General features: G+C 46.5%; 1 protein-coding gene across 3 annotated transcripts in view; it reads left to right on the forward strand.

The window, feature by feature from the left end:
- cc2d2a (coiled-coil and C2 domain containing 2A) overlaps positions 1 to 20,439 on the forward strand; it is a 294,925-nt gene that overhangs the window by 35,181 nt on the left and 239,305 nt on the right. For all 3 annotated transcript variants that reach the window (XM_072496407.1, XM_072496404.1, XM_072496406.1), the window contains exons 9-10: positions 444 to 548; positions 19,596 to 19,799. In XM_072496407.1, coding sequence (XP_072352508.1) covers positions 444 to 548; positions 19,596 to 19,799 — 309 coding nt within the window. The remainder of the gene's footprint in view (positions 1 to 443; positions 549 to 19,595; positions 19,800 to 20,439) is intronic.

The following is a 20,439-nucleotide window of genomic DNA, read 5'->3' on the forward strand; positions in this document are numbered from 1 at the left end:
ACATTCTCCCCCGCAACCCAAAGATGTGCAGGGTAGGTGGACTGGCCACGCTAAATTGCCCTTTAATTGGAAACAAATTATATTAAAAAATAAACAATAGCTTGTTAATTGGGCAGCCCATTTCTGCACCTGTTTGCTTTTGGTAATTTTGGAGATTTACATGATGACGTTGAGATTGTGATCCAACGTCATCAAACCCTATTTTACATTTGTGCTAGTTGGGGAGTGGGGCTTTGGGATGACCCACCTGATACTTGCTGTAAAATCCAGCCGAGGCATGCCATAGATTAGCTTCTTGAGAGCTGAATTTGACTTGATATAATTGCAACATCAATTATTTCGGAATCCTGCGGTGACCAAAATCCCAATCTAAAAGTCAAGGAACCAAAGCTGTGTTCCTTTCTTCAAATGTAGTCAATTTATTGTTGTTGTGACCTGTTCAGGTAGATGACGATGAAATGAGGCGACCAAGAGGTGATGAATCGCCCTTTCCTTCTTCAAGAGTGAGGTTTCGTGAAATAGCAAATAAAGCAAAGCGGGAGGCACAGGTAAGTTTTCCAGATCCAATGATCTCACGTTTTAAATCATATCCATGTGCATGTTTGGAAGTTAAATTAATTGTAAAATTGAAACTGATGTATTCAGTATAATTTGAGCTGGTAAGCCAGCGGAGATTGGTCCAATAAATGAAAGCAAAATGCTGAGGGTGTTAAAAATTTCAAACTAAAGAGAAAATGCTGGAAAGCACAGCAGGTTTGGCAGCATCTGTGGAACGAGAAACAGAGTTAACGGTTCAAGTCCTTATGACTCTTGTTCAGAGCTGAAGAGAGGGAGAAATGTGATGGGTTTTATGCTCCTTTTATAAGGGAAGGGTGGAGCAGGTGGAGCAAAATGGAACGTCAGGAATAGGTTGCAGGTCAGGAGAGATAAGATGCCGTGGACACAATACAAAGGGAGTGAGAAAAGATTGTGCTAAAGACTAAAAAAGCACGTGTTGATAGTGGCATGAAGGTAGACTGCGTTAATAGTAGAACAAGGGTCAGCGTTTTCTGAAAGCAAATCATGGAGAAAAAGATAGACTGGTTGAAAAAAGATCAAAATGGAGGACAGTTCATGGTCTGAATGTGTTGAACTCAATATTAAGTGCAGAAAGATTTGATATATTTGTGTGAGCCACTTATCTATCCGTATGCTAATATGTTGGCCCTGAAATTCTTTAGCATTCTTTTGTCAGCACCAGTGGGGCAAAGTGCGTGCCCAAGCCCAAAACATGATCTACATACTAAATTATGATGTTGAGTGTTCCCTGCAGAGCTGGAGTCGGTGAGTTTCTCCTGCAAGGTGCTCCACCAGCCAGTCAGAATGGAGCGTTAGTGTCAGGCCACTGAAATAATAGAGAGCAGGCATTTGAAGGACCAAACCAAATCTTTTCTTTTAACATCTCCTCCCAAAGGAACAAAAAATGCCTCGATGAGAGTATTTTGGTATTCAATATTCTGAAACTAAAATAGCTAGAAGTTGCCTGTTTCTAGTGGTCACTTCTGCAAGATTAAATATAGACATTTAAAACAGAGAGTAACCAAAACATATTTTCACAGAGAATGATGAGTGTGTGTAATTTGCTTCCAGGCTCAGTAGTTGAAACAGAAACAGTAGTTGGAACAGAAAGTTGAAACAGAAACAGCCAAATTTCAAAATTAGACTAGATAGATGATAGAAGGGATATGGGGCAGATAAATAAATTAGGATGAAGCGTGAATACCTATGTGAACTGTTTGGGTGACCTGTTTTTTTGTTGTGACTATGATTTATTTCTCAAGTAAAATTTTTCGGATGATGGGGGCTCAATCGAATCCGATAGGCCCGCTTCCATTTTATGTTCTAATGAGCGTTGATTGGCAAGATTATCATAGAATTTATCATAGAATTTACAGTGCAGAAGGAGGCCATTTGGCCCATCGAGTCTGCACCTGCTCTTGGAAAGAGCACCCTACCCAACCGCATACCTCCACCCTATCCCTATAACCCAGTAACCCCACCCAACACTAAGGGCAATTTTGGACACTAAGGGCAATTTAGCATGGCCAATCCACCTAACCCGCACATCTTTGGACTGTGGGAGGAAACCGGAGCACCCGGAGGAAACCCACGCATACATGGGGAGGATGTTCAGACTCCGCACAGACAGTGACCCAAGCCGGAATCGAACCTGGGACCCTGGAGCTGTGAAGCAATTGTGCTATCCACAATGCTAGAGGCAGGACTTCCATCCTCACTAGGAAGAATTTCCTGCCTTGGAGAGTTGCTGGCCAATCAGATTGGCCGACTGCTCTCCACCCCATTTAGACACTGCAGTGGCGTGCCTGGGAATACGTATTGGGACATGGAGGCAAGGTAAATGGTAGGGGTACCGGGGAGGGGAGGGTGGGGGACTCCTGGGCGGGCTGGGAGGTGGGTGATTGGATTAGCGGGGGAAAAGCCGAGGAAGGTGTGGAGGTGTCCGGTCCTTGTGGGGGAGGGCACCCCAGGCAAAAGGGGCTTCAGTTGGAGCTCCTGCCCCTTTCCTCACCACCTCCCTCACCTTTCCGTTGATATATTCCTCGGCTTTTCATAGTTGATGTTTCGACAAGTGTACAGCAGGGCAATGTGAAAGACTGTTAGGAACACAATATTATTCAATTCTCAGTGGTGAGGTAGAAATCTTTGCCTCCTATCAATATAGTATCTTTAAAACAGAAATGTCTGAAAGATTACCTGGTTGCTCTTTGTAATAGTAACTGTGCATAAGAACAAAAAATGAGTGACATACGGGGCCAGATTTTCAACTGTGGTTTTTGGTGTACAAATAGCCTAGTATTTTTTTTACAGAGGCAATATGATTTTCCACCATATTCCTGACTCCACATAATTTTATCAGGCCTTTTGGTGTGTCGGAATTTACTTGTGTGCAAAACGCACATCCGCCCCCCCACTGAAGTTGGGTTTCCCAATTTAAATGGGGCTCGAAAATCACATTCCCACCCACACACTCTTTTTGTCTGATAATTTGGGGACTTGGAAACCCATTAACAGCACGCCAGGTTTGAAAGTTTGTGACAAACATGGAAAGCCTGCTGAGAGGCCTGGAATATTCTGAAAGATACGAGTACAATGTTTTCACACCTTCACATGTCATTATTAGGTGCTTAATTGTAGTGTAGTTACGTTGTAATGCAGTAATTCATCTCGGAGCAATGCTTTCAAGGTAAATTGACATTTGCGTTGACCAGCTTTGTGTATTTCTTCACATGAATTACAGTGCTTTTCCAATGAAAAAAATCACAAAAATGTATCAAAATGACGGGTCAGCCTTGCAGTCACCTTTTCTACTGTGATTTGAATGGCTCTGGCTGATTTACAAAAACTGTTTTTGATACTTTTAAAAACCTGCATTTGGAAAAGATCTAAACATTTGGGGTGGAATTCTCTGATAATGGGGCTGGGTTATGTCCGAGAGAAAACGGGCGCGAATCACTTTCCTGGAGAAAGTCCAGAGTGATTATACGTTTTGAAGAGGGCTGGCAGGGCCCCTGAGTAGTCCACGCAGCTCCGGCTGCCGATACGGCGCACTGAATTTCCGGCCACGGGTCCTCGCATGCTTGCGGCGGCGGTCCCACGCAACATGGCGGACCCACACAGCGGGCTAGCCACAAAAATATAGGCCGCCCCCCAGATGGCGCACGCCCGCTGATCGGTGGCCCCCGTCCTGGAGGCCCAGCCCCGGTGCCGGATTCACCCGCGCCCTACCAGGTCCGCAGCCGTCACTCCGAGTGCCCACTTGGTGGAACCATGAGTGAACCACGCCGGCGGGAACTCAGCCAGTTGCCGTCGGAGGATCACAGCGGGGGCCTCTTTCAATGGCCACCAGACCGGCACCGCGTGGACCGCCCATGCGCGATTTGCGGCGATTCTCCGGACCCAATCGCGGGTCTGACGCTCCATTCTCCGACCCCATGCGGAACGCGATTGCGGCTCGGAGAATCCCGGCCCTGTTTTGTTACATTGATTGACAGACACTCTACTTTGATATTGAAATGCGAACCATCTGTTTTTGCCAGAGGATAATCTATTATCAAAGCTTGGCTGAGTTTCAGCTACCAATAGTCTCAGCAAAGTAGATGTTGCATTCATCTAAAAATGAGTGACAGTTTCAAGAAATTGTAACAACAGGTTTTCCTTTTGATGTAGTTTCTAGTTGGCCCTTGTGAATAGAACTTCAAATTTTTAAAAGGTTTTTGTTCACAAGACGGAATACATTTTTATCGCTATCAATGATATGGAGTCTTTTATAAGATGAGAAATTTATTTATTTCCCATGGAATATAAGGGTCTGGATTCTCCACTGTTGGGATCCTCCGTTGCGCTGGAGAATCCGCTCTGCTCATCAGCATGGCACAAAAGTCCACCGCTACCGACTCTCAACCTCCGCACAATTTATGGATCCGACCGCCTGATCCGTAACTCCTCTATCTACTGGGTGTTAAATTAAAATGTACTCCCCCCTATTTAGGAGGCGGATCATTCTGCCTGAATGCTGTGTACGCCCGTGCTTGTAGCGCCAAATGATGTAGGAGCGGTTTCAAGACATGTGTATTGAGTCAGCTTCCACGTGGGGTTATTCCCTTGGCTCAGCTCAGTACAGTGAGGAACAAACACGACAACCTGGACAAAGATGGCTTATTTAATCAAGCTTGTTACGTGTACACGGAGAACAGACTGGATATCAGCCAAGACCTGTTCTGCCGAACAAAGACCCGAACACAGTAATTATACAACGTTCAAAAATCAATAGCCCACCCCAGTTGGACGCGATCCTCTCCGTGAAGCTGCTACTTTTAAACTTATCCAATAGAATTGCAAGAAGTGTTTAAACTTCACCCAATAGAATCGCAAGCAGCGCATGATTGATCCTCATCCTGACAGATGCGTACAATCCCAGCAGCTTGCAGACTGTTTGTGAGAAACAGAACAACAGAACCAGCACCCTGAATTGTTTCACAAAGGCAAGATGGCCGAAGTAATGTCCTTTTGGTTAAGTTAGCTATCCTAAATCCCATTTGATTACTTATTGCTATGTCCTAAAAATACATGTTTAATGATTAATAATGATTACTCAGTCCTATAATTCATCTCATTCCTTAATAAAATAACTTATGTAAAACTATTCTAGTGGCATGCTAACGATTCAGTTTGAAGAGGTATCATCGCTGAACCCCCCCCCCCCCCCCTTCACCTGCCACCGGGCGGGACAGAGAATCTTGCCCAAGATATTTTTGATATAGTTGGACATGAGGACTGTACATGTATATGGAAGACTATGGGAGATAAGGGGTGAGTTTCGGGGGCTTTTAAACACCGTTGGAAATTGGGATATTGGGCGAAATTCTCCCCCAACGGCGGGATGCCCGCCGACTGGCGCCAAAGCCGGCGCAAATCAGACGGGCATCGCGCCGGCAAAAAGGTGCGGAAGTCTCCGCATCTTTGGCGACCTAGCCCCAACATTGAGGGGCTAGGCCGACGCCGGAGGGATTTCCACCCCGCCAGCTGGCGGAAATGGCGTTTGTTGCCCCGCCAGCTGGCGCGGAAATGCGGCGCATGCGCGGGAGCGTCAGCGGCCGCTGTCAGTTTCCCGCGCATGCGCAGTGGGGAGAGTCACTTCCGCCTCCGCCATGGTGGAGGCCGTGGCGGAGGCGGAAGGGAAAGAGTGCCCCCACGGCACAGGCCCGCCCGCGGATCGGTGGGCCCCGATCGCGGGCCAGGCCACCGTGGGGGCACCCCCCGGGGTCAGATCGCCCCGCACCCCCCCCCAGGACCCTGGAGCCCGCCCACGCCGCCTGGTCCCGCCGGTAAATACCAGGTTTGATTTACGCCGGCGGGACAGGCAATTCCTGGGCGGGACTTCGGCCCATCCGGGCCGGAGAATCCAGCGGGGGGTCCCGCCAACCGGCGCGGCCGGATTCCCGCCCCCGCCCAATCTCCGGGAGCGGAGACTTCGGCGGGGGCGGGGGCGGGATTCACGGCGGCCAACGGCCATTCTCCGACCCGGCGGGGGGTCGGAGAATGACGCCCATTGTGTTGGAGATCTGATGCCACCCTTCTAACTGGCCTACTTCTGCACACACTGTCACGCAGTCCAGCATGGCTACAAACTGCACCGTGAATGTGACCAATGTGAAAAGACAGAAATGGCTTGTGAAGTCACACGAGGAAGGGACAAACCAGAAAATTACAGGCCAGTCAGCCTAACCTAGTGGGGAAACCATTGGAAGCAGCTCTGAGAGACAGAATTAATCTGCATTTGGAGAGGCAGGGATTAATCAAGAACAGTCAGCATGGTTTTGTTAAGGGGAGGTCATGTCTGACCAACTAGATTGAATTGTTTGAAGGGGTGGCCAGGTGTGTAGACGAGGGCAATGCACTTGACATAGTCTACTTGGTCTTCAGCAAGGCTTTTGATAAGGCATCACATGGGAGACTGAGAGCGAAGGTAAGCAGCCATGGGATCCAAAGGAATTTGGCAAATTGGACCCAGAATTGGCTGAGTGGCAGGAAGCAGAGGGTGATGGTTGAGGGGTGTTTTTCTGACTGGAATCCTGTGTCCAGTGGGGTTCCACAGGGATCAGTGTTGGGCCTGAAGTGGGAAATGGTTCAGAAGGGCACGTGGCACAGAAGATGGCTGCCTGACAAACAAGATGGAGACACAGAAAATAAAGCAGACATAACTGATGCCTGGAGCCCAGTGGGACAGATAGGAACAGATCCAGGACAAAGGGAGCCAGACAGGAAGATTAAGAAATACATAAATGCGGGACACCACTTGAATAAAGCTGACTTCAGCCAAGGTGTACACAATGATATGCTAATACGAATGTCTTGGGCCATTTCCTAAAACAAAGGGACAATCGATACTGCTTTCCTGCTGCTACCTGCAACCTGTAAAACCTCTTTAAATATAACCATGTGTAAATGGCAAAATGCTTACGAATAGCGATGTACAATCTATAAAATGTTTAAAGATAACAAGGTGATAATTGTTTTGTATCTGGGCTCATTGTGAACCCAAAGTATAAAATGAATGATTGCCATTCAAACCACGAGAAAGGCTGGCAATCGTACCGCGGGGTACGTACGCTTTCTCCCGAAGCTTCATATAACAATAAACTGCACTAATTGGACACAGCAGGTCTGAATCATGAAGTGGTTGATTTTCCCACAACAGGCCCTTGCAGTTTGTGGTTTATATAAATGTCTTAGATAAGTATGTAGGAGGATTGATCAGTAAATTTGCAGATGATATGAAAATTGGTAGAGTGGTAAATAGTAGGGGGATAGCCGTCGATTACAGGAGGATATACACGGCTGATCAGATGGGCTGATAAGTGGCAAATGGAATTTGGTCTGGCTAAGTGTGAGGTGATGCATTTGGGAAGGATAACAAGCAAGCAAGGGAATGCATGATAAACGACAAGACCATAGGAAGCACCAAGGATCAGAGGGACCTTGGTGTGCATGTACACAGGTCCCTTAAGGTAGCAGAGCTGTTGGATACAGCGGATAAAAAGGAATATGGTATGCTTGCCTTTATTAGCCGAGGCATAGAGTTTAAGAGCAGGGAGGTTATGCTGGAACTGTATAAAACGTTGGTTAGGCCACAGCTAGAGTATTGTGTGTAGTTCTGGAATCCACATTATAGGAGATATGTGATAGCGCTGGAAAGGGTGCTGAGGAGATTTACCAAGATGTTGCCTGGGCTGGAGAGTTTTAGTTCTGAAAGAGGTTGGATAGACTTGGATAGTTTTCCTTGGAGCAGAGGAGACTGGGGGGGGGGGGCATATTTGAGATGCATAAAATTATGAGGGGCATAGATTGAGTAGACAGGAAGAAATGTTTCCCCTTGGTGGAGGGATCAATGAGCAGGGGGCATAGATTTAAGGTAAGAGGAAGGAGGTTTAGAGGGGATGGGAGGAAAAACCTTTTTATCCAGAGGGTGGTGAGAGCTTAGAAGTCGCTGCCTGAAAGGGTGTTGGAGGCAAAGACCCTTTTAACATTTAAGAAGAATTTAGATGTGCATTTGTGAACCTAAGGCATACAAGGCTATGGGCCAAGTGCTGGAAAATGTGATTAGAATAGTTAGGTGGTTATTTTTGACCAGCACAGACGCGATTGGCCGAAGGGCCTTTACTGTGCTGTGTGATTCTCTGACTCCAGGGTTTGGGCGCAGTTTGCCAGTCTTGCGTAGGTCAAGTTTTCTTCAGCCCAGAGAAAGAATCAACCCATATACTCCATTGATAGTGTTAAAATAGCTGAATATGATATTAAGATACCTGGGAGTCTTAGTAGCCTTAAAGAGTTGGATTCTTGGTAGCATCTTCAACATGTTCAAACAATGCAGAATGGTATTATCACTGAAATGTTGAACTGTGAGGTCAGAGGCAGTAATAGTCAAAATGTACAGTGGTTTCACGGCGCCGAGGCCCCAGGTTCGATCCCGGCTCTGGGTCACTGTCTGTGTGTGGGGTTTGCACATTCTCCCCGTATTTGCGTGGGTTTCGTTCCCACAACCCAAAAATGTACAAGATAGATGAATTGGGCACGCTAAATTGCCCTTTAATTTGAAAAAAAGGAATTGGGTACTCTAAATTTTGAAAAGAAAATGTACAGTGGTCTTATCAGAATATATCTCAAGTATAGTGTCCACATTTCAGTACTGGAGACACTGCAATAAAGAATTCTGAAGCTCATCCATAGTATAGAGGCCTGGAGCGTGATCGAATGGCCTTGTCGTGCCAGACTCGGTGAGGCAACTAGGTCGTTAAATGTTGGGATGCTCGGAAAGCCTTGCAAGATCTAACGAGGTCTCTCAATACATGGTGACATGGATCTCATTTTCGCTGGGCGAGATCCAGATTTACATATTTAAGCGAGCAGTTAGGCTCGTATGTCGGTGCCCGATGCTCTCGAGGCCAGAGAATGAACGGCTGCACCTGGGAGAACTCGCCATGGCGCTGTTTAGCACTAGTCCAAGTAAATATGGGGGCCTCTTCCAGGCCACCGGGGGCCCCACAGATGATCAGGCTCTTGGAAGGGTGGCATCTTGGCACTCTTACTGCCAGCCAAGCACCTTGGCACTGCCAGCCTGGCACCATGGCACTGCCACCCAGGGTGTCAATACTAGGCAGGCAGGGTCACTGTTGGTGTGCCAGGCTGTCAGTGCCAAGATGCCCAGGTGGCCTATACCAGGGATTGGGCCACGGGGCTAAAGAGCTGGCTTTGAAAGCAGACCAAGGCAGGCCAGCAGCACGGTTCAATTCCCGTACCAGCCTCCCCAAACAGGCGGCGGAATGTGGCGACTAAGGGCTTTTCACAGTAACCTCATTGAAGCCTACTTGTGACAATAAACGATTTTCATTTTTTCATTATGAGGTGGGGTGAGGGGGTCTCAAGCCCCCCCCCCTACCAGGTAGTTGGTGTGTTTCGGGGGTCCGGAGGCCACAGTGGGGATTCTGAGAGGGGTCAAAAGATCTGGGCAGCATTTAAAAATGGCACACGATCTCTCCCTGGGTGGGCGTTCTTTACCGAGGCACTTTCGTGTCCCCAGAAGATATAGGAGCAGAATTAGACTATTCAGCCAATCGAGTCTGCTCTGCCATTCGATCATGGCTGATATGTTCCTCATTCCTATTTTCCTGCCTTCTCCCCATAACCCCTGATCTCCTTATTAATTAAGAAATCCACTTATTAATAAAGAACACCACATTTGTGCTTGAGGTGATGTTACCTACATTGCTACAGACAAAGAGCTGGAAGGTAGAATTAGACAGAATAGTTTTCTTGTAACATAAGAACATAAGAACTAGGAGCAGGAATAGGCAAATCAGCCTTTCGAGTCTATTCCACTGTTCAATACGATTATCAATACAAACCCATTTGATAGACGGGCCGCTCTTAGCGCTGCAGGCCCAAACGGGACTTTTTCTTTTGCTTGAGCTAAGAAGAAATTCTTGACATTTGAACCCAGAAAATGGGCATGTGAAGGTTAATTTTATGGAAGACTGGTGTGGAAAAGTAAATCTGAAATGGTACTTTAAATTTAAAATAGGACAAAGAGGAAACACAAGTTAAAACAAGTTGATGGTAAATTTGGGATTGATATCGGAAAACTCTTCACAAAAAGTGTGGTCTATGTGTGTTTAGGAAGGCACATGGAATGTTGGCACTTATTGCAAGGAAACTCAAGTGTAAAAGTAGGGAAGTGTTGCTAAAGCCGTACAGGGCCATTGACTGGATCTGAAGTACGTTATACAGTTTTAGTCTCCTTATTTAAGAAAGGATATAATTGCAGGAAATGTTCTTGTGACTGATACTTGGGATGAGAGAGTTATGAGGCAAGATTGCGTAGGTTAAGTCTATACCCATTGGAACTTTTAAGAACGAGAGGTGCTCTTATTGAAACATAGACGATCCCGAGGGGACTTGACAGGTTGGATGCTGAGTGGACGTTTCCCCTTGTGGGGAAATCTAGAAATGAGGACTCAGTGCAAAAATTATGGGTTCCCCATTTAAGACTGAGATGAGAGATTTTTTCCTCTCAGGATCGTTGGTCTATTTGCAACTGATGGCAATGAAGGCTGGGTCATTGAATATATCCAAAGCTGAGTTAGTTAGACTTTTGAACAGCAAGGGAGTCCAGGGTTATGGAGAACAAACAGGAAGATGGAGTTGAGGCCACAATCAGATCAGCCATGATGCTATTGAATGGTGGAGCAGGTTTGAGGGACCAAATGGCCTACTCCTGCTCCTAATCCTTGCATTCTTGTGTATGGAATAGTCTTTCAGGTGAGGAAGTGGAGTGGAAAACCTTGGAAACATGTAAGACTCACTCAGGCGCAAGGGAAGATAAATGAACCAGAGAGGACCAAATGACCTTCCTTCCTTATAGATTTTATAAAATGAAAATGGGAAATGCTGGTAATGCACAGTAGATCTGTGCGCATTTGCATAAAGATACTTATTTCTAAAAGTTTGTCAGCCCTGAGAAAGGGTCTCACCTAAAATTTGAGCCTATTTTCTGTGAAATATGTTGAATGGTTTCCTGTCTGGAACCAAAATATTCCTTTTATTTTCAGGATTTGTATTTGTTAATCTGTGTTTATGCTTCTCCATGCACCAAATAGTTCTTTTGAATGTTATTGTATGCTTCGTAGAAAGGAAATGTGAACTTCTGTTTTTTTAAAGACAGTTGGAAATACTTACTTTTGAAGTTGAAATAGACAGTATCTTTCATTATATCTTCAAACTTCAATTTCCCCATTGTTGAATTACTCCAATCTGCCTCTTTATGTAAACTTTTGCCATCTGCTTCTATCTCTGCATTTTCTTTCTACAAGAAAGATTACCCTTTCTCCAGCACACCAGTGTTGAAGGGAGATTGTTGTCTTTTTGTAAATACTAGTAAGAGATTCCAGATGGCGAGACATTAATGGATGGGCTTAGTTGCCAAATACCGTTTTGACTTTAGTAATGAAACAGGATGTTTGCTTGTAACCAAGTTTACTAGGAATGATGTAATGTAATTAGAATTAATTCTATTTATTAGCATAGAATTTTCTCCCAAGTATTTGCAAATGATTCAGGAAACATTGCTTAATAACTACCATTTCATCTTGTTGGTTAGACTGCAACAAATTGAGAGAAATCTTCAAATTCAGCTCGGGCAAGGCAGAGGATAGTACAAATAATTAAACCAGAGCAATATAATTGTGCTTCCCTTTAAACATGTGTTTGTGGTGTAACTTATCCAAGAAATTACTTCAAAATATTATCCTATCTATATGCAAATTGACAAATTATGATTTCTAGTTAATACTTTTTTTAGTGTAATGAATAATTCTCCCAAGTTCCATGAAGTGAGAAAGATTTTTGAATAACCAGGGGATGATTATTTTTCTTGAATTTTATAAAATCTATTCTCTTTCAAGGGATTTGGCATAATATCTGGCATTGCTTACTCTTATATCATTTCTGCTATATTTTCACAGGTGCCTCTGCCACCCTACTAAGTATATAATTCATCACTTGTACATGTTTTGTTTGGGTAAAAATCATTAGAGGCAATCTCCTCGTAACTGAATCTGATTATTTTAATGTTTTCCGTATAGAAACAGACCTGGATAAACACTACATGGGCTGGGACCTCATGTCATCATTATCTGGAATCCATTTGCTGGAACCAGTATTGCACCCTGAAAATGATGGACCCACCTAACAGATCCTTGAAAATAAGAAAAGTAGCTCTGCTTGAATGGTGCAATTCCTCAAGAAATAATTCAGCCCTATGGAATACAGGAGTATATAATGGGCCAGTATAGTATATATAGGTAACATGTGAAATCTCTGAACTGCACATGGCATTTTTTCATAGTTCTTTCATAGAATCACAGAATATACAGAAGGAGGCCATTTGGCCCATCGAGTCTGCACCGACCCCCGGAAAGACCACCCCACTTAAGCCCACGCCTCCACCCCACCTAACATTTTGGACATTAAGGGGCAATTTAGCATGGCCAATCCACCTAAACTGCACATCTTTGGACTGTGGGAAGAAACTGGAAAACCCAGAGGAAACCCACGCAGACACGGGGAGAACGTGCAGACTCCGCACAGACAGTGACCCAAGCCGGGAATCGAACCTGGGACCCTGGAGCTGTGAAGCAACAGTGCTAACCACTGTGCTACCGTGCTGCCTTTCTTATATAAATTGTGCATTTAAAAAAAATGCATTGACGGGATGTGGGTGTCGCTGGCTAGACCAGCATTTATTGCCCATCCCTAGTTGCTCTTGGGAAGGTGGTGGTGAGCTGCCTTCTTGAACCGCTGCAGCCTCTGAGGTATATGTACACCCAGAGTGCTGTTAGGGAGGGAGTTCCAGGATTTTGACCCAGCGACAGTGAAGGAACAGAGATGTATTTACAAGTCAGGATGTTGCGTGACTTGGAGAAGAACCCTCCAGGTGGTGGGGTTCCCAGGAATCTTCTGCCCTTGTTCTTCTAGACAGTAGCAGTTTCGGGTTTGGAAGATGCTGCCTAAGGAACCTTGGTGAATTCCTGCAGTGCATCATGTAGATGGTGTACTGTGCTACCACTGTTCACTCGTGGTGGACGGATTGAATGTTTGTAGAAGGGGTAGCAATCAAGTGGGCCACTGGGTCCTGGATGGTATTGAGCTTGTTCGGTCTTGTTGGAGCTGCACTTCTCCAGGCCTTGTAGATGGTGGACAGGCTTTGGGGGAGTCAGGAGGTGAGTTACTTGCTGCAGGTTTGCTTGCCTCTGACCTACCTTTGTACCCACAGTATTTGTATGGGTGGTCTAGTTCAGTTTCTGGCAATGGTATCCCCCGCAATGTTGATAGTGGGGAAATTCTGCTAATGAATGTCAATAAATAGTGATGTTTAAGTGCAAGTATTTATGTAATAAGTACTGTAATGAGCACACAATGTCATCATAATGTACATATTTTTACTTTGGCCCTAATAATTGAGAGCAAGGTTTGATCTTACGGACAGTTCTACGCTGCAGCATTGAGATCTTATTCTAGTTGCTGTTTAGTAAAGTGAAACTGAATTTCTAGACAGTTTATATTGGTATTGGTTTAGAAATGATGTACAAATCATGACAGGATTTATGGTTTTAGGGATTGAGGGATAAGTACGTGTGCCAGTTACACCTGATTTTTGTTTTATTCATTCATGGCATGTGGGCGTCGCTGGCTGGGTCAGCATTTGTTGCCCACTCCTGGGGGCATTTAAGAGTCAATCCCATTGCTGTGGGTCTGGAGTCACATGTAGGCTGGACCGGGTAAGGATGACAGATTGCCTTCCCTAAAGGACATTAGTCAACCAGATAGGTTTTTAAGACAATCGACAACGGTTTGATGGTCCCCTTTAATTCCAGACTTTTTTATTGAATTCAAATTTCACCAACTGCTGTGGCAGGATTTGAACCCAGGTCCCCAGAGCATGACTTTGGGTCTCGGGATTACCAGTCCAGTGATTTTTAAAAAAATGTACTTTATTCCGAACATGTGTAAAAAAACCCGCAACATGAACAAATCCCCTCCCACTCCTCCTCCCCACGGCGAACAGTTCCTCAAACATTGTCATCAACAACCCCCACCGTGTCGCAAAGCCCTCCGCTGACCCCCTCAACTAGAACTTAATCTTTTCCAACCGGAGAAAGTCGTACAAATCCCCCAGCCAAGCCGCCACCCCCGGCGGTGTATCTGACCTCTAATTTAGCAAGATCAGTGAGAGAGGCGAAGGCCACAACATTGGCCCCCTTCCCCTCCAGCAGCTCCGATACTTCCGCTACCCCAAGGATCGTGACCATTGGGTCCGGTGTGACCTCCACCCCCACAATCTTAGATAATGTCCCAAACACCGCCTCCCAGTATCTCTCCAGCTTCTCACAACCCCAAAACATGTGCACATGATTCGCTGGTCCCGCCCACACTTCTCGCACTCATTGGCCACGCCTTGGAAGAACTCACTCTTCCTCGCCCGAGTCATATGCACCATATGCGCCACCTTAACTGAATCAAGCTCATCCTCGCGCAGGAGGAGGTTAAATTCAACCTACGCATTGCCTTGCGCCACAGTCTCCAGTCTATTTCTCCCCCCAATTCCTCCTCACATTTGTTCTTGATCCTAACCACCTGCAGCACCCCCCCCCCCCCCCATTCCCCCAAACACCTGTATATATCCCCAATCTAACCCTCTCCCAACTCATCCGGGAGCAGCAGTTGCTCCGATAAATTGTATTCCGGCAACCTGGGAAACACCCTCCACTCCTTTCATGCAAGGCCCCTCACCTGCATATTTCTAAATTCATTCCCCTCGGCAACTCAAACCTGTCCCGCAACTGATCTGGACATGCAAACTTTCCTTCCATGTACAAGTCCCTCACCCTATCCAACCCCGCCTCCCTCCAATTCCCATACATCCCATCCTTCTCCCCCGACTTAAACCTATGATTCCCACACTGTGGTGTCAACACCGACATTCCCTCCAACTTAAAATGTCTCCTCAGCTGATTCCGCACCCTAACCGTTGACTGTACTGCCGGGCTCCCTGTATACTTCCCGGGAGCCAGTGGCAGCAGAGCCGTCACCATAGCCCTCAGACTGGATCCCCTACAGGACTCGTCCTTCATCCTGACCCACCCAGCCTCCACCCCCACCCCCACAATCTTTTCACATTCGCTGCCCAATAGTAATGCAGCAGGTTCGGGAGCACCAACCCCCCTTTTTGCCTCTGTAGCAGGGCTCTCTTTACCCTTGTGGTAGTCTATGTAGTGGTATTACGGTACCTGGTAATGCTGGAACACCATTGGTAGATATTGTACGTTTCCTATTGGTCAAGCTGTATGGTAGCTCCGCCCTGCAAGGCAGGGTATAAGAGCCCGAGTCACCCCAGCAGCCTTCATTCTGTACCTGAGCTGCTGGGCGAAACATCTAGCTTATTAAAGCCTTCAGTTGGACTACAACCTCGCTTTAGTGGTCATTGATCATGCATCAACCCTCAAAACCTTCCCTGCCCATTTAAACTCTGAAATCTCTGTCTCCAGCTTCTGGACGAAGGTCTCAGGGAGAAACATTCTGGAAAACAACAGAAACCTTGGCAGCACATTCATCTTTACCACTTGCACCCTCCCTGCCAATGATAGGTGTTATATGTCCCATCTCTTAAAATCCCCCCTCATCTCCTCCACCAACGTTGTCAAACTTCATCTGTGCATCACAGCCCATTTCTTCGTCACCTGAATCTCCAAATAATTGAACCTTTTCCTAGCTACCTTGAAAGGCAACACCAGCAAGTTGCCCCCCCCCCGGCCCCGCCGTGTTCACCAGAAACACCTCTCTCTTCCCGACATTTAACTTATACCCAGAGAAGCCCCAAACCTCTCCAATATTCCCAAGACCCTACCCATACTCTCCAGCTGGTCCGATACAATCAACAACATGTCATCTACGTACATCGACACCCTGTGCTGCCAGCTCCCCCTTACAATCCCCTGCCACTCCACAGACCCCCTCAGGGCCATCGGCAACGGCTCCGTCGCTAACGTGAACTACAACGGCGCTCGGGGACACCCCTGCCTCATTCCCCTATGCAGTCCAAAAATACATACAACAGGCAGACCCACGCCACAAACTTCAGACCAAAGCCAAACCTACCCAAGATTTCAAAAAATACCTCCACTCTACCCGATGTAAGGCCTTCTTTGCATCCATAGAAACAATAATCTCCAGCACCTGACCCCCTGATGGAGTCAGAACCACGTTTAACAGCGTCCTGATGTTACTAGAAAGCTGCTGACCCTTTACAAAACCCATTTGATCCTCAACAACTACCCCAACACACATCCCTCCATCCTCCCCACCATCCTCCCTGCCAACAACTTAGCCAGCACTTTCACGTCTGTGAAATGGGCCTATACGAACCACACTCCAAAAAAATCCTTCCCCTTTTTTGGGATTAACATGATCGACGCCTGTGTCAGTGTCTCTGGCAGCTCCCCCTTCTCCAACGCCTCACTAAACGTCCCCAACAAATGCAATGCCAACTCTGCTATAAATGCCTTATAAAACTCTGCAGGGAAGCCATCCGGCCCTGGAGCCTTCCCTGACTTCACCCCCCTCATGCTGTCAATCACCTCCTTGGCCCTAACGGCTCCTCCAAAGCCTGCCTCCTCTCTTACTCCAACCCATCTAAAAACCGTCCCATATCCCTGTCCTCTCCACCCGGCTTAGCCCTGTACAGCTGATCATAATATCCTCTGAACACCTCATTTATCCTTCCGGCTCTGACACTACCTCCCCGTTCTCTGTTCGCACCCTTAGAATTTCCCTTGACACAGCCTGCCTCCACAGCGGGTGGGCCAGCATGTGGCTCGCCTTCTCTCCATATTCATATTACACCCCTCTCACCCTCCGTAACTGCCCCATTGCCTTCCCCGTCATCAACCTATCAAACTGTCCCTGCAACCTCTTCCTCTCCGCCAACAGCTCTTTGGTGCGAGCCCCCAAATATCTGCTGTCCACCTTGACTATCTCGTCCAGCAACTGTGCATACTCTTTCCCCCCCCCTCCTCCTGTCCTTGTGTGCCTTGAACAAGATAATCTCCCCTTGGACCAGCATCTTCAACACCTCCCAGAAAGTGGCAGCCGTCACCTTCCCGCTCTGATTCAGCTTCACGTAATCCTTTTCTCCTTCACCTGACTTCACCTTTTCGCAAAACCCCTTATCTGCCAGAAAACCCGAATCCAGTCTCAATCCCGGCCCCTGCACCTGCCCCGAGCTAAGCCTCACCTCCAACCAATGCGGCGAATGATCTGAAATCACGATTTCCGCATACTCCGCCCCCAACACCCTCATCAACACCGCTCGGCTCACCACAAAGAAATCCATTCTCGAATACACCTTATACATGTGTGAGAAGGAGTATCTCCCCCCCCCCCCCCCCCCCGCACCCCGGTTCCTAAACGTCCACGGATCGTTCCATAAATCCTTGCAACTCTTTCGCCACCTTCAATCTTCACATTGACGCTCAAACAGCCCACCTTCGGTTTCGTCACACAGTTAAAATCTCCATCTTTAATCAGCTGGTGCGTGTCTAAGTTGGAGATCGTTCCCAGTAAACCCTTTATAAACCCTACATCATCCCAATTGACTAGCACCACCGGCCTCCCCTCCAACACCCCACTCACTGTCATGTATCTACTCCATGTCCCACACTTCCCTGGCCCCTACAAATCCCATCCTTTGTTCAACAAAATGGCCAGCCCCTGCGAGTTTGAATCGAACCCCGAGAGAAATACTTGTCCCACCTATCCCTTCCTCAACGTAATCTGATTTTTCACCCGGTGGTGAATCTCCTGTGAAAAGATCACCTCCGTCTTCAAGCTCCTCAGGTGCGTAAAAACCTAGGACCTCTTAATCGGCCCATTTAACTCTCGGTTACGCCTCCATCCCCTCTACTGTCCGCCATCCTTCCCCTCCAGTTTTACTTCCTTTAATACCACCCTAAATTGGGCCCCATCTAAAATCACCCCCTTACAAGCATACAACTCCCCATAGAAAAACCCCTCCAGCCTCCGGCAACACACAATAGTCATAACATCCAATCTTTGCAGATATAGCTCCTCCTTAGGGGCTTTTCACAGTAACTTCATTGAAGCCTACTTGTGACAATAAGCGATTATTATTATTATTATTATTATTATTATTATTATTATTATTATTATTATTATTATTATTATTATTATTCTCACACCAACTCTCAGTTCTCCTCCAGTTTATGGTCCCTCGTAAAGACTTTGGTCTCTTCTGGCGTCTCAAAATTGTACTCCCTGCCTTCAAATGTGACCCATAGTTTCGCCCCAAACCTAATCTTCCTTCGGAACAACACCGCCTTGGCCCTGTTAAATCCAGCATGCCTCTTCATCAGCTCCGCACCAATGTCCTGGTATATTCAATTCGCTCTCATTCACAGTCTCGCTTCTCCCTGGCACATTGTAGGACCTCCTCCTTCTCCACAAACTTGTGCAACTACCACTCACGTTGGCTCCCCCGCTCTCAGCTTTTACCTTCAAGACCTGTGGACCTGATCCATCTCTGGGTCCTTGTCCAACACCCTATCCTGCACCAACCCAGCCAGCATCCTCGACACATATTTTGTGATGCTCGTTCCTTCCACACCCTCTTGTAGAGCCACAATTTGCAGGTTCTGCCGCCTGGACCTGTTCTCCTGCTCCCCGACCTTCACTCTCAGTGACTTGCATAGATCCCCCAGGATCTCCACCTCCAGGGACATGATCCGATCGCTTTGGTCGGACACCACCTTTTCCACCTCTACCTGGTCCATCATCCTCGCAGAGGTGCTACTGTTCCCTCGATGGCCTTCGACCAGTCACCATCCATCTCCTTCCTTAGCTGGCTTAGGTGGTGAAATTCAACTTTGATAAAGGCCATCAACTGCTCCATCTGGGGCTTTCCCACGAGCAATAACTCTTCCCCCTCCGCCATTCTCACAATTGTTGCTGTGCCACAGGTCCCATCCAACTCCTTAGCCAGGTCTTTAACTGTTTCTTTGTCAGGTCTGGTAGCCAGTAGACATGCCAATCTTGGGGAGAACCTCTCCCTCTACTGCTTCTGCACCACTTTCCTGTCGGGGCTGCCCCACTAACTGGTATAAAATGTCAAAACTAATGACTTCAAATTGGAACTACCCTGTGTGTGACCACTCACTCCATGGCCGCCGCTGGAAGTCACAACACTAGTCCAGTGATAATACCACTATGCCACTGCCTCCCCATAATTTGTATAATTTCACATTTAATCTTCTCTTTGCAGAAGAAAGAACCTATCCAAATTTTGCAAAGGTATAAGTTCTTACGTTTTAGTAGTGATGAATCTATCAACAGCACCTCCAGTTGCTTTTCATGCTGTAAAACAAACAGGCTCCTTGATGGTTTTTTTAAAGCAGTATTTGCATTTACAGGATGAACTTCCGTCTGCTGAAACCACGTACAACTTCTTCACCTTCAATTTTGACCCTGAGCCTGAAGAAACAGAAGCCGAGACAATAAAGGAAAAGCAACCTGAAACACTTCCAAAGATTGACCAGGAAGAAGAAGAGGAGGAGGAGCATGACGAGGATGGAGAAGAGTCTGCTGTCACCAAAGAAGTGGAAGAAGAGGAAGAGGTAAATGAATAGCACAGTGGCATCTCAAGGGACATATAAATTGTCCATTCTTTCAGACATCCACATGCATGATTGTAGCAGGATAAATCTTCTCCTACCTGTGCCTTTATGGGCATACTATACCTTTTATTTTCTTTCCAAGATTTGCTGCCAAATTTCCTTTTCTTCTCGTACATTATCAATCAACTAAGCATGCCAGGAAATTAAATGAGCCTTCACATATACATCTTACTCAAATTTACTTCTTCCCCTTTTACAAGACGACTCAAAAGGGGGGGAACAAGTTTTAAAATAGAAATGAGAAAGGTCGCTATCTGTGTTTTGTTAGTTGTCATCAACTGAGGTAGCCGAATGACACCAAATCCTCCCGGGCTGCTGCTCCTGATCTCTATCTAGGTAAGTGTGTTCATTTGTGGATGTCAAGTGAGGCAGGAATTGGCTCAGCTATGATGTCCTCCGTAGCTGAATGTTGACAAACCAGGTCCTTGTTAATAGTGTCAAGGAATGGTGATCAGTTTTAAACCCTACAGATGCATAGTTATCACTCAGGTGAGACACCAACACTATTCCGCTGCTGAGGACATCATTGCTGGTGAAGCCGTACCCCAGGAAGAGAGCTACTGTTACCAGGAAAAAGGAG

This window comes from Scyliorhinus torazame, chromosome 3 (assembly GCF_047496885.1).
Source record: "Scyliorhinus torazame isolate Kashiwa2021f chromosome 3, sScyTor2.1, whole genome shotgun sequence".
NCBI classification, from domain to species: Eukaryota; Metazoa; Chordata; class Chondrichthyes; order Carcharhiniformes; family Scyliorhinidae; genus Scyliorhinus; species Scyliorhinus torazame.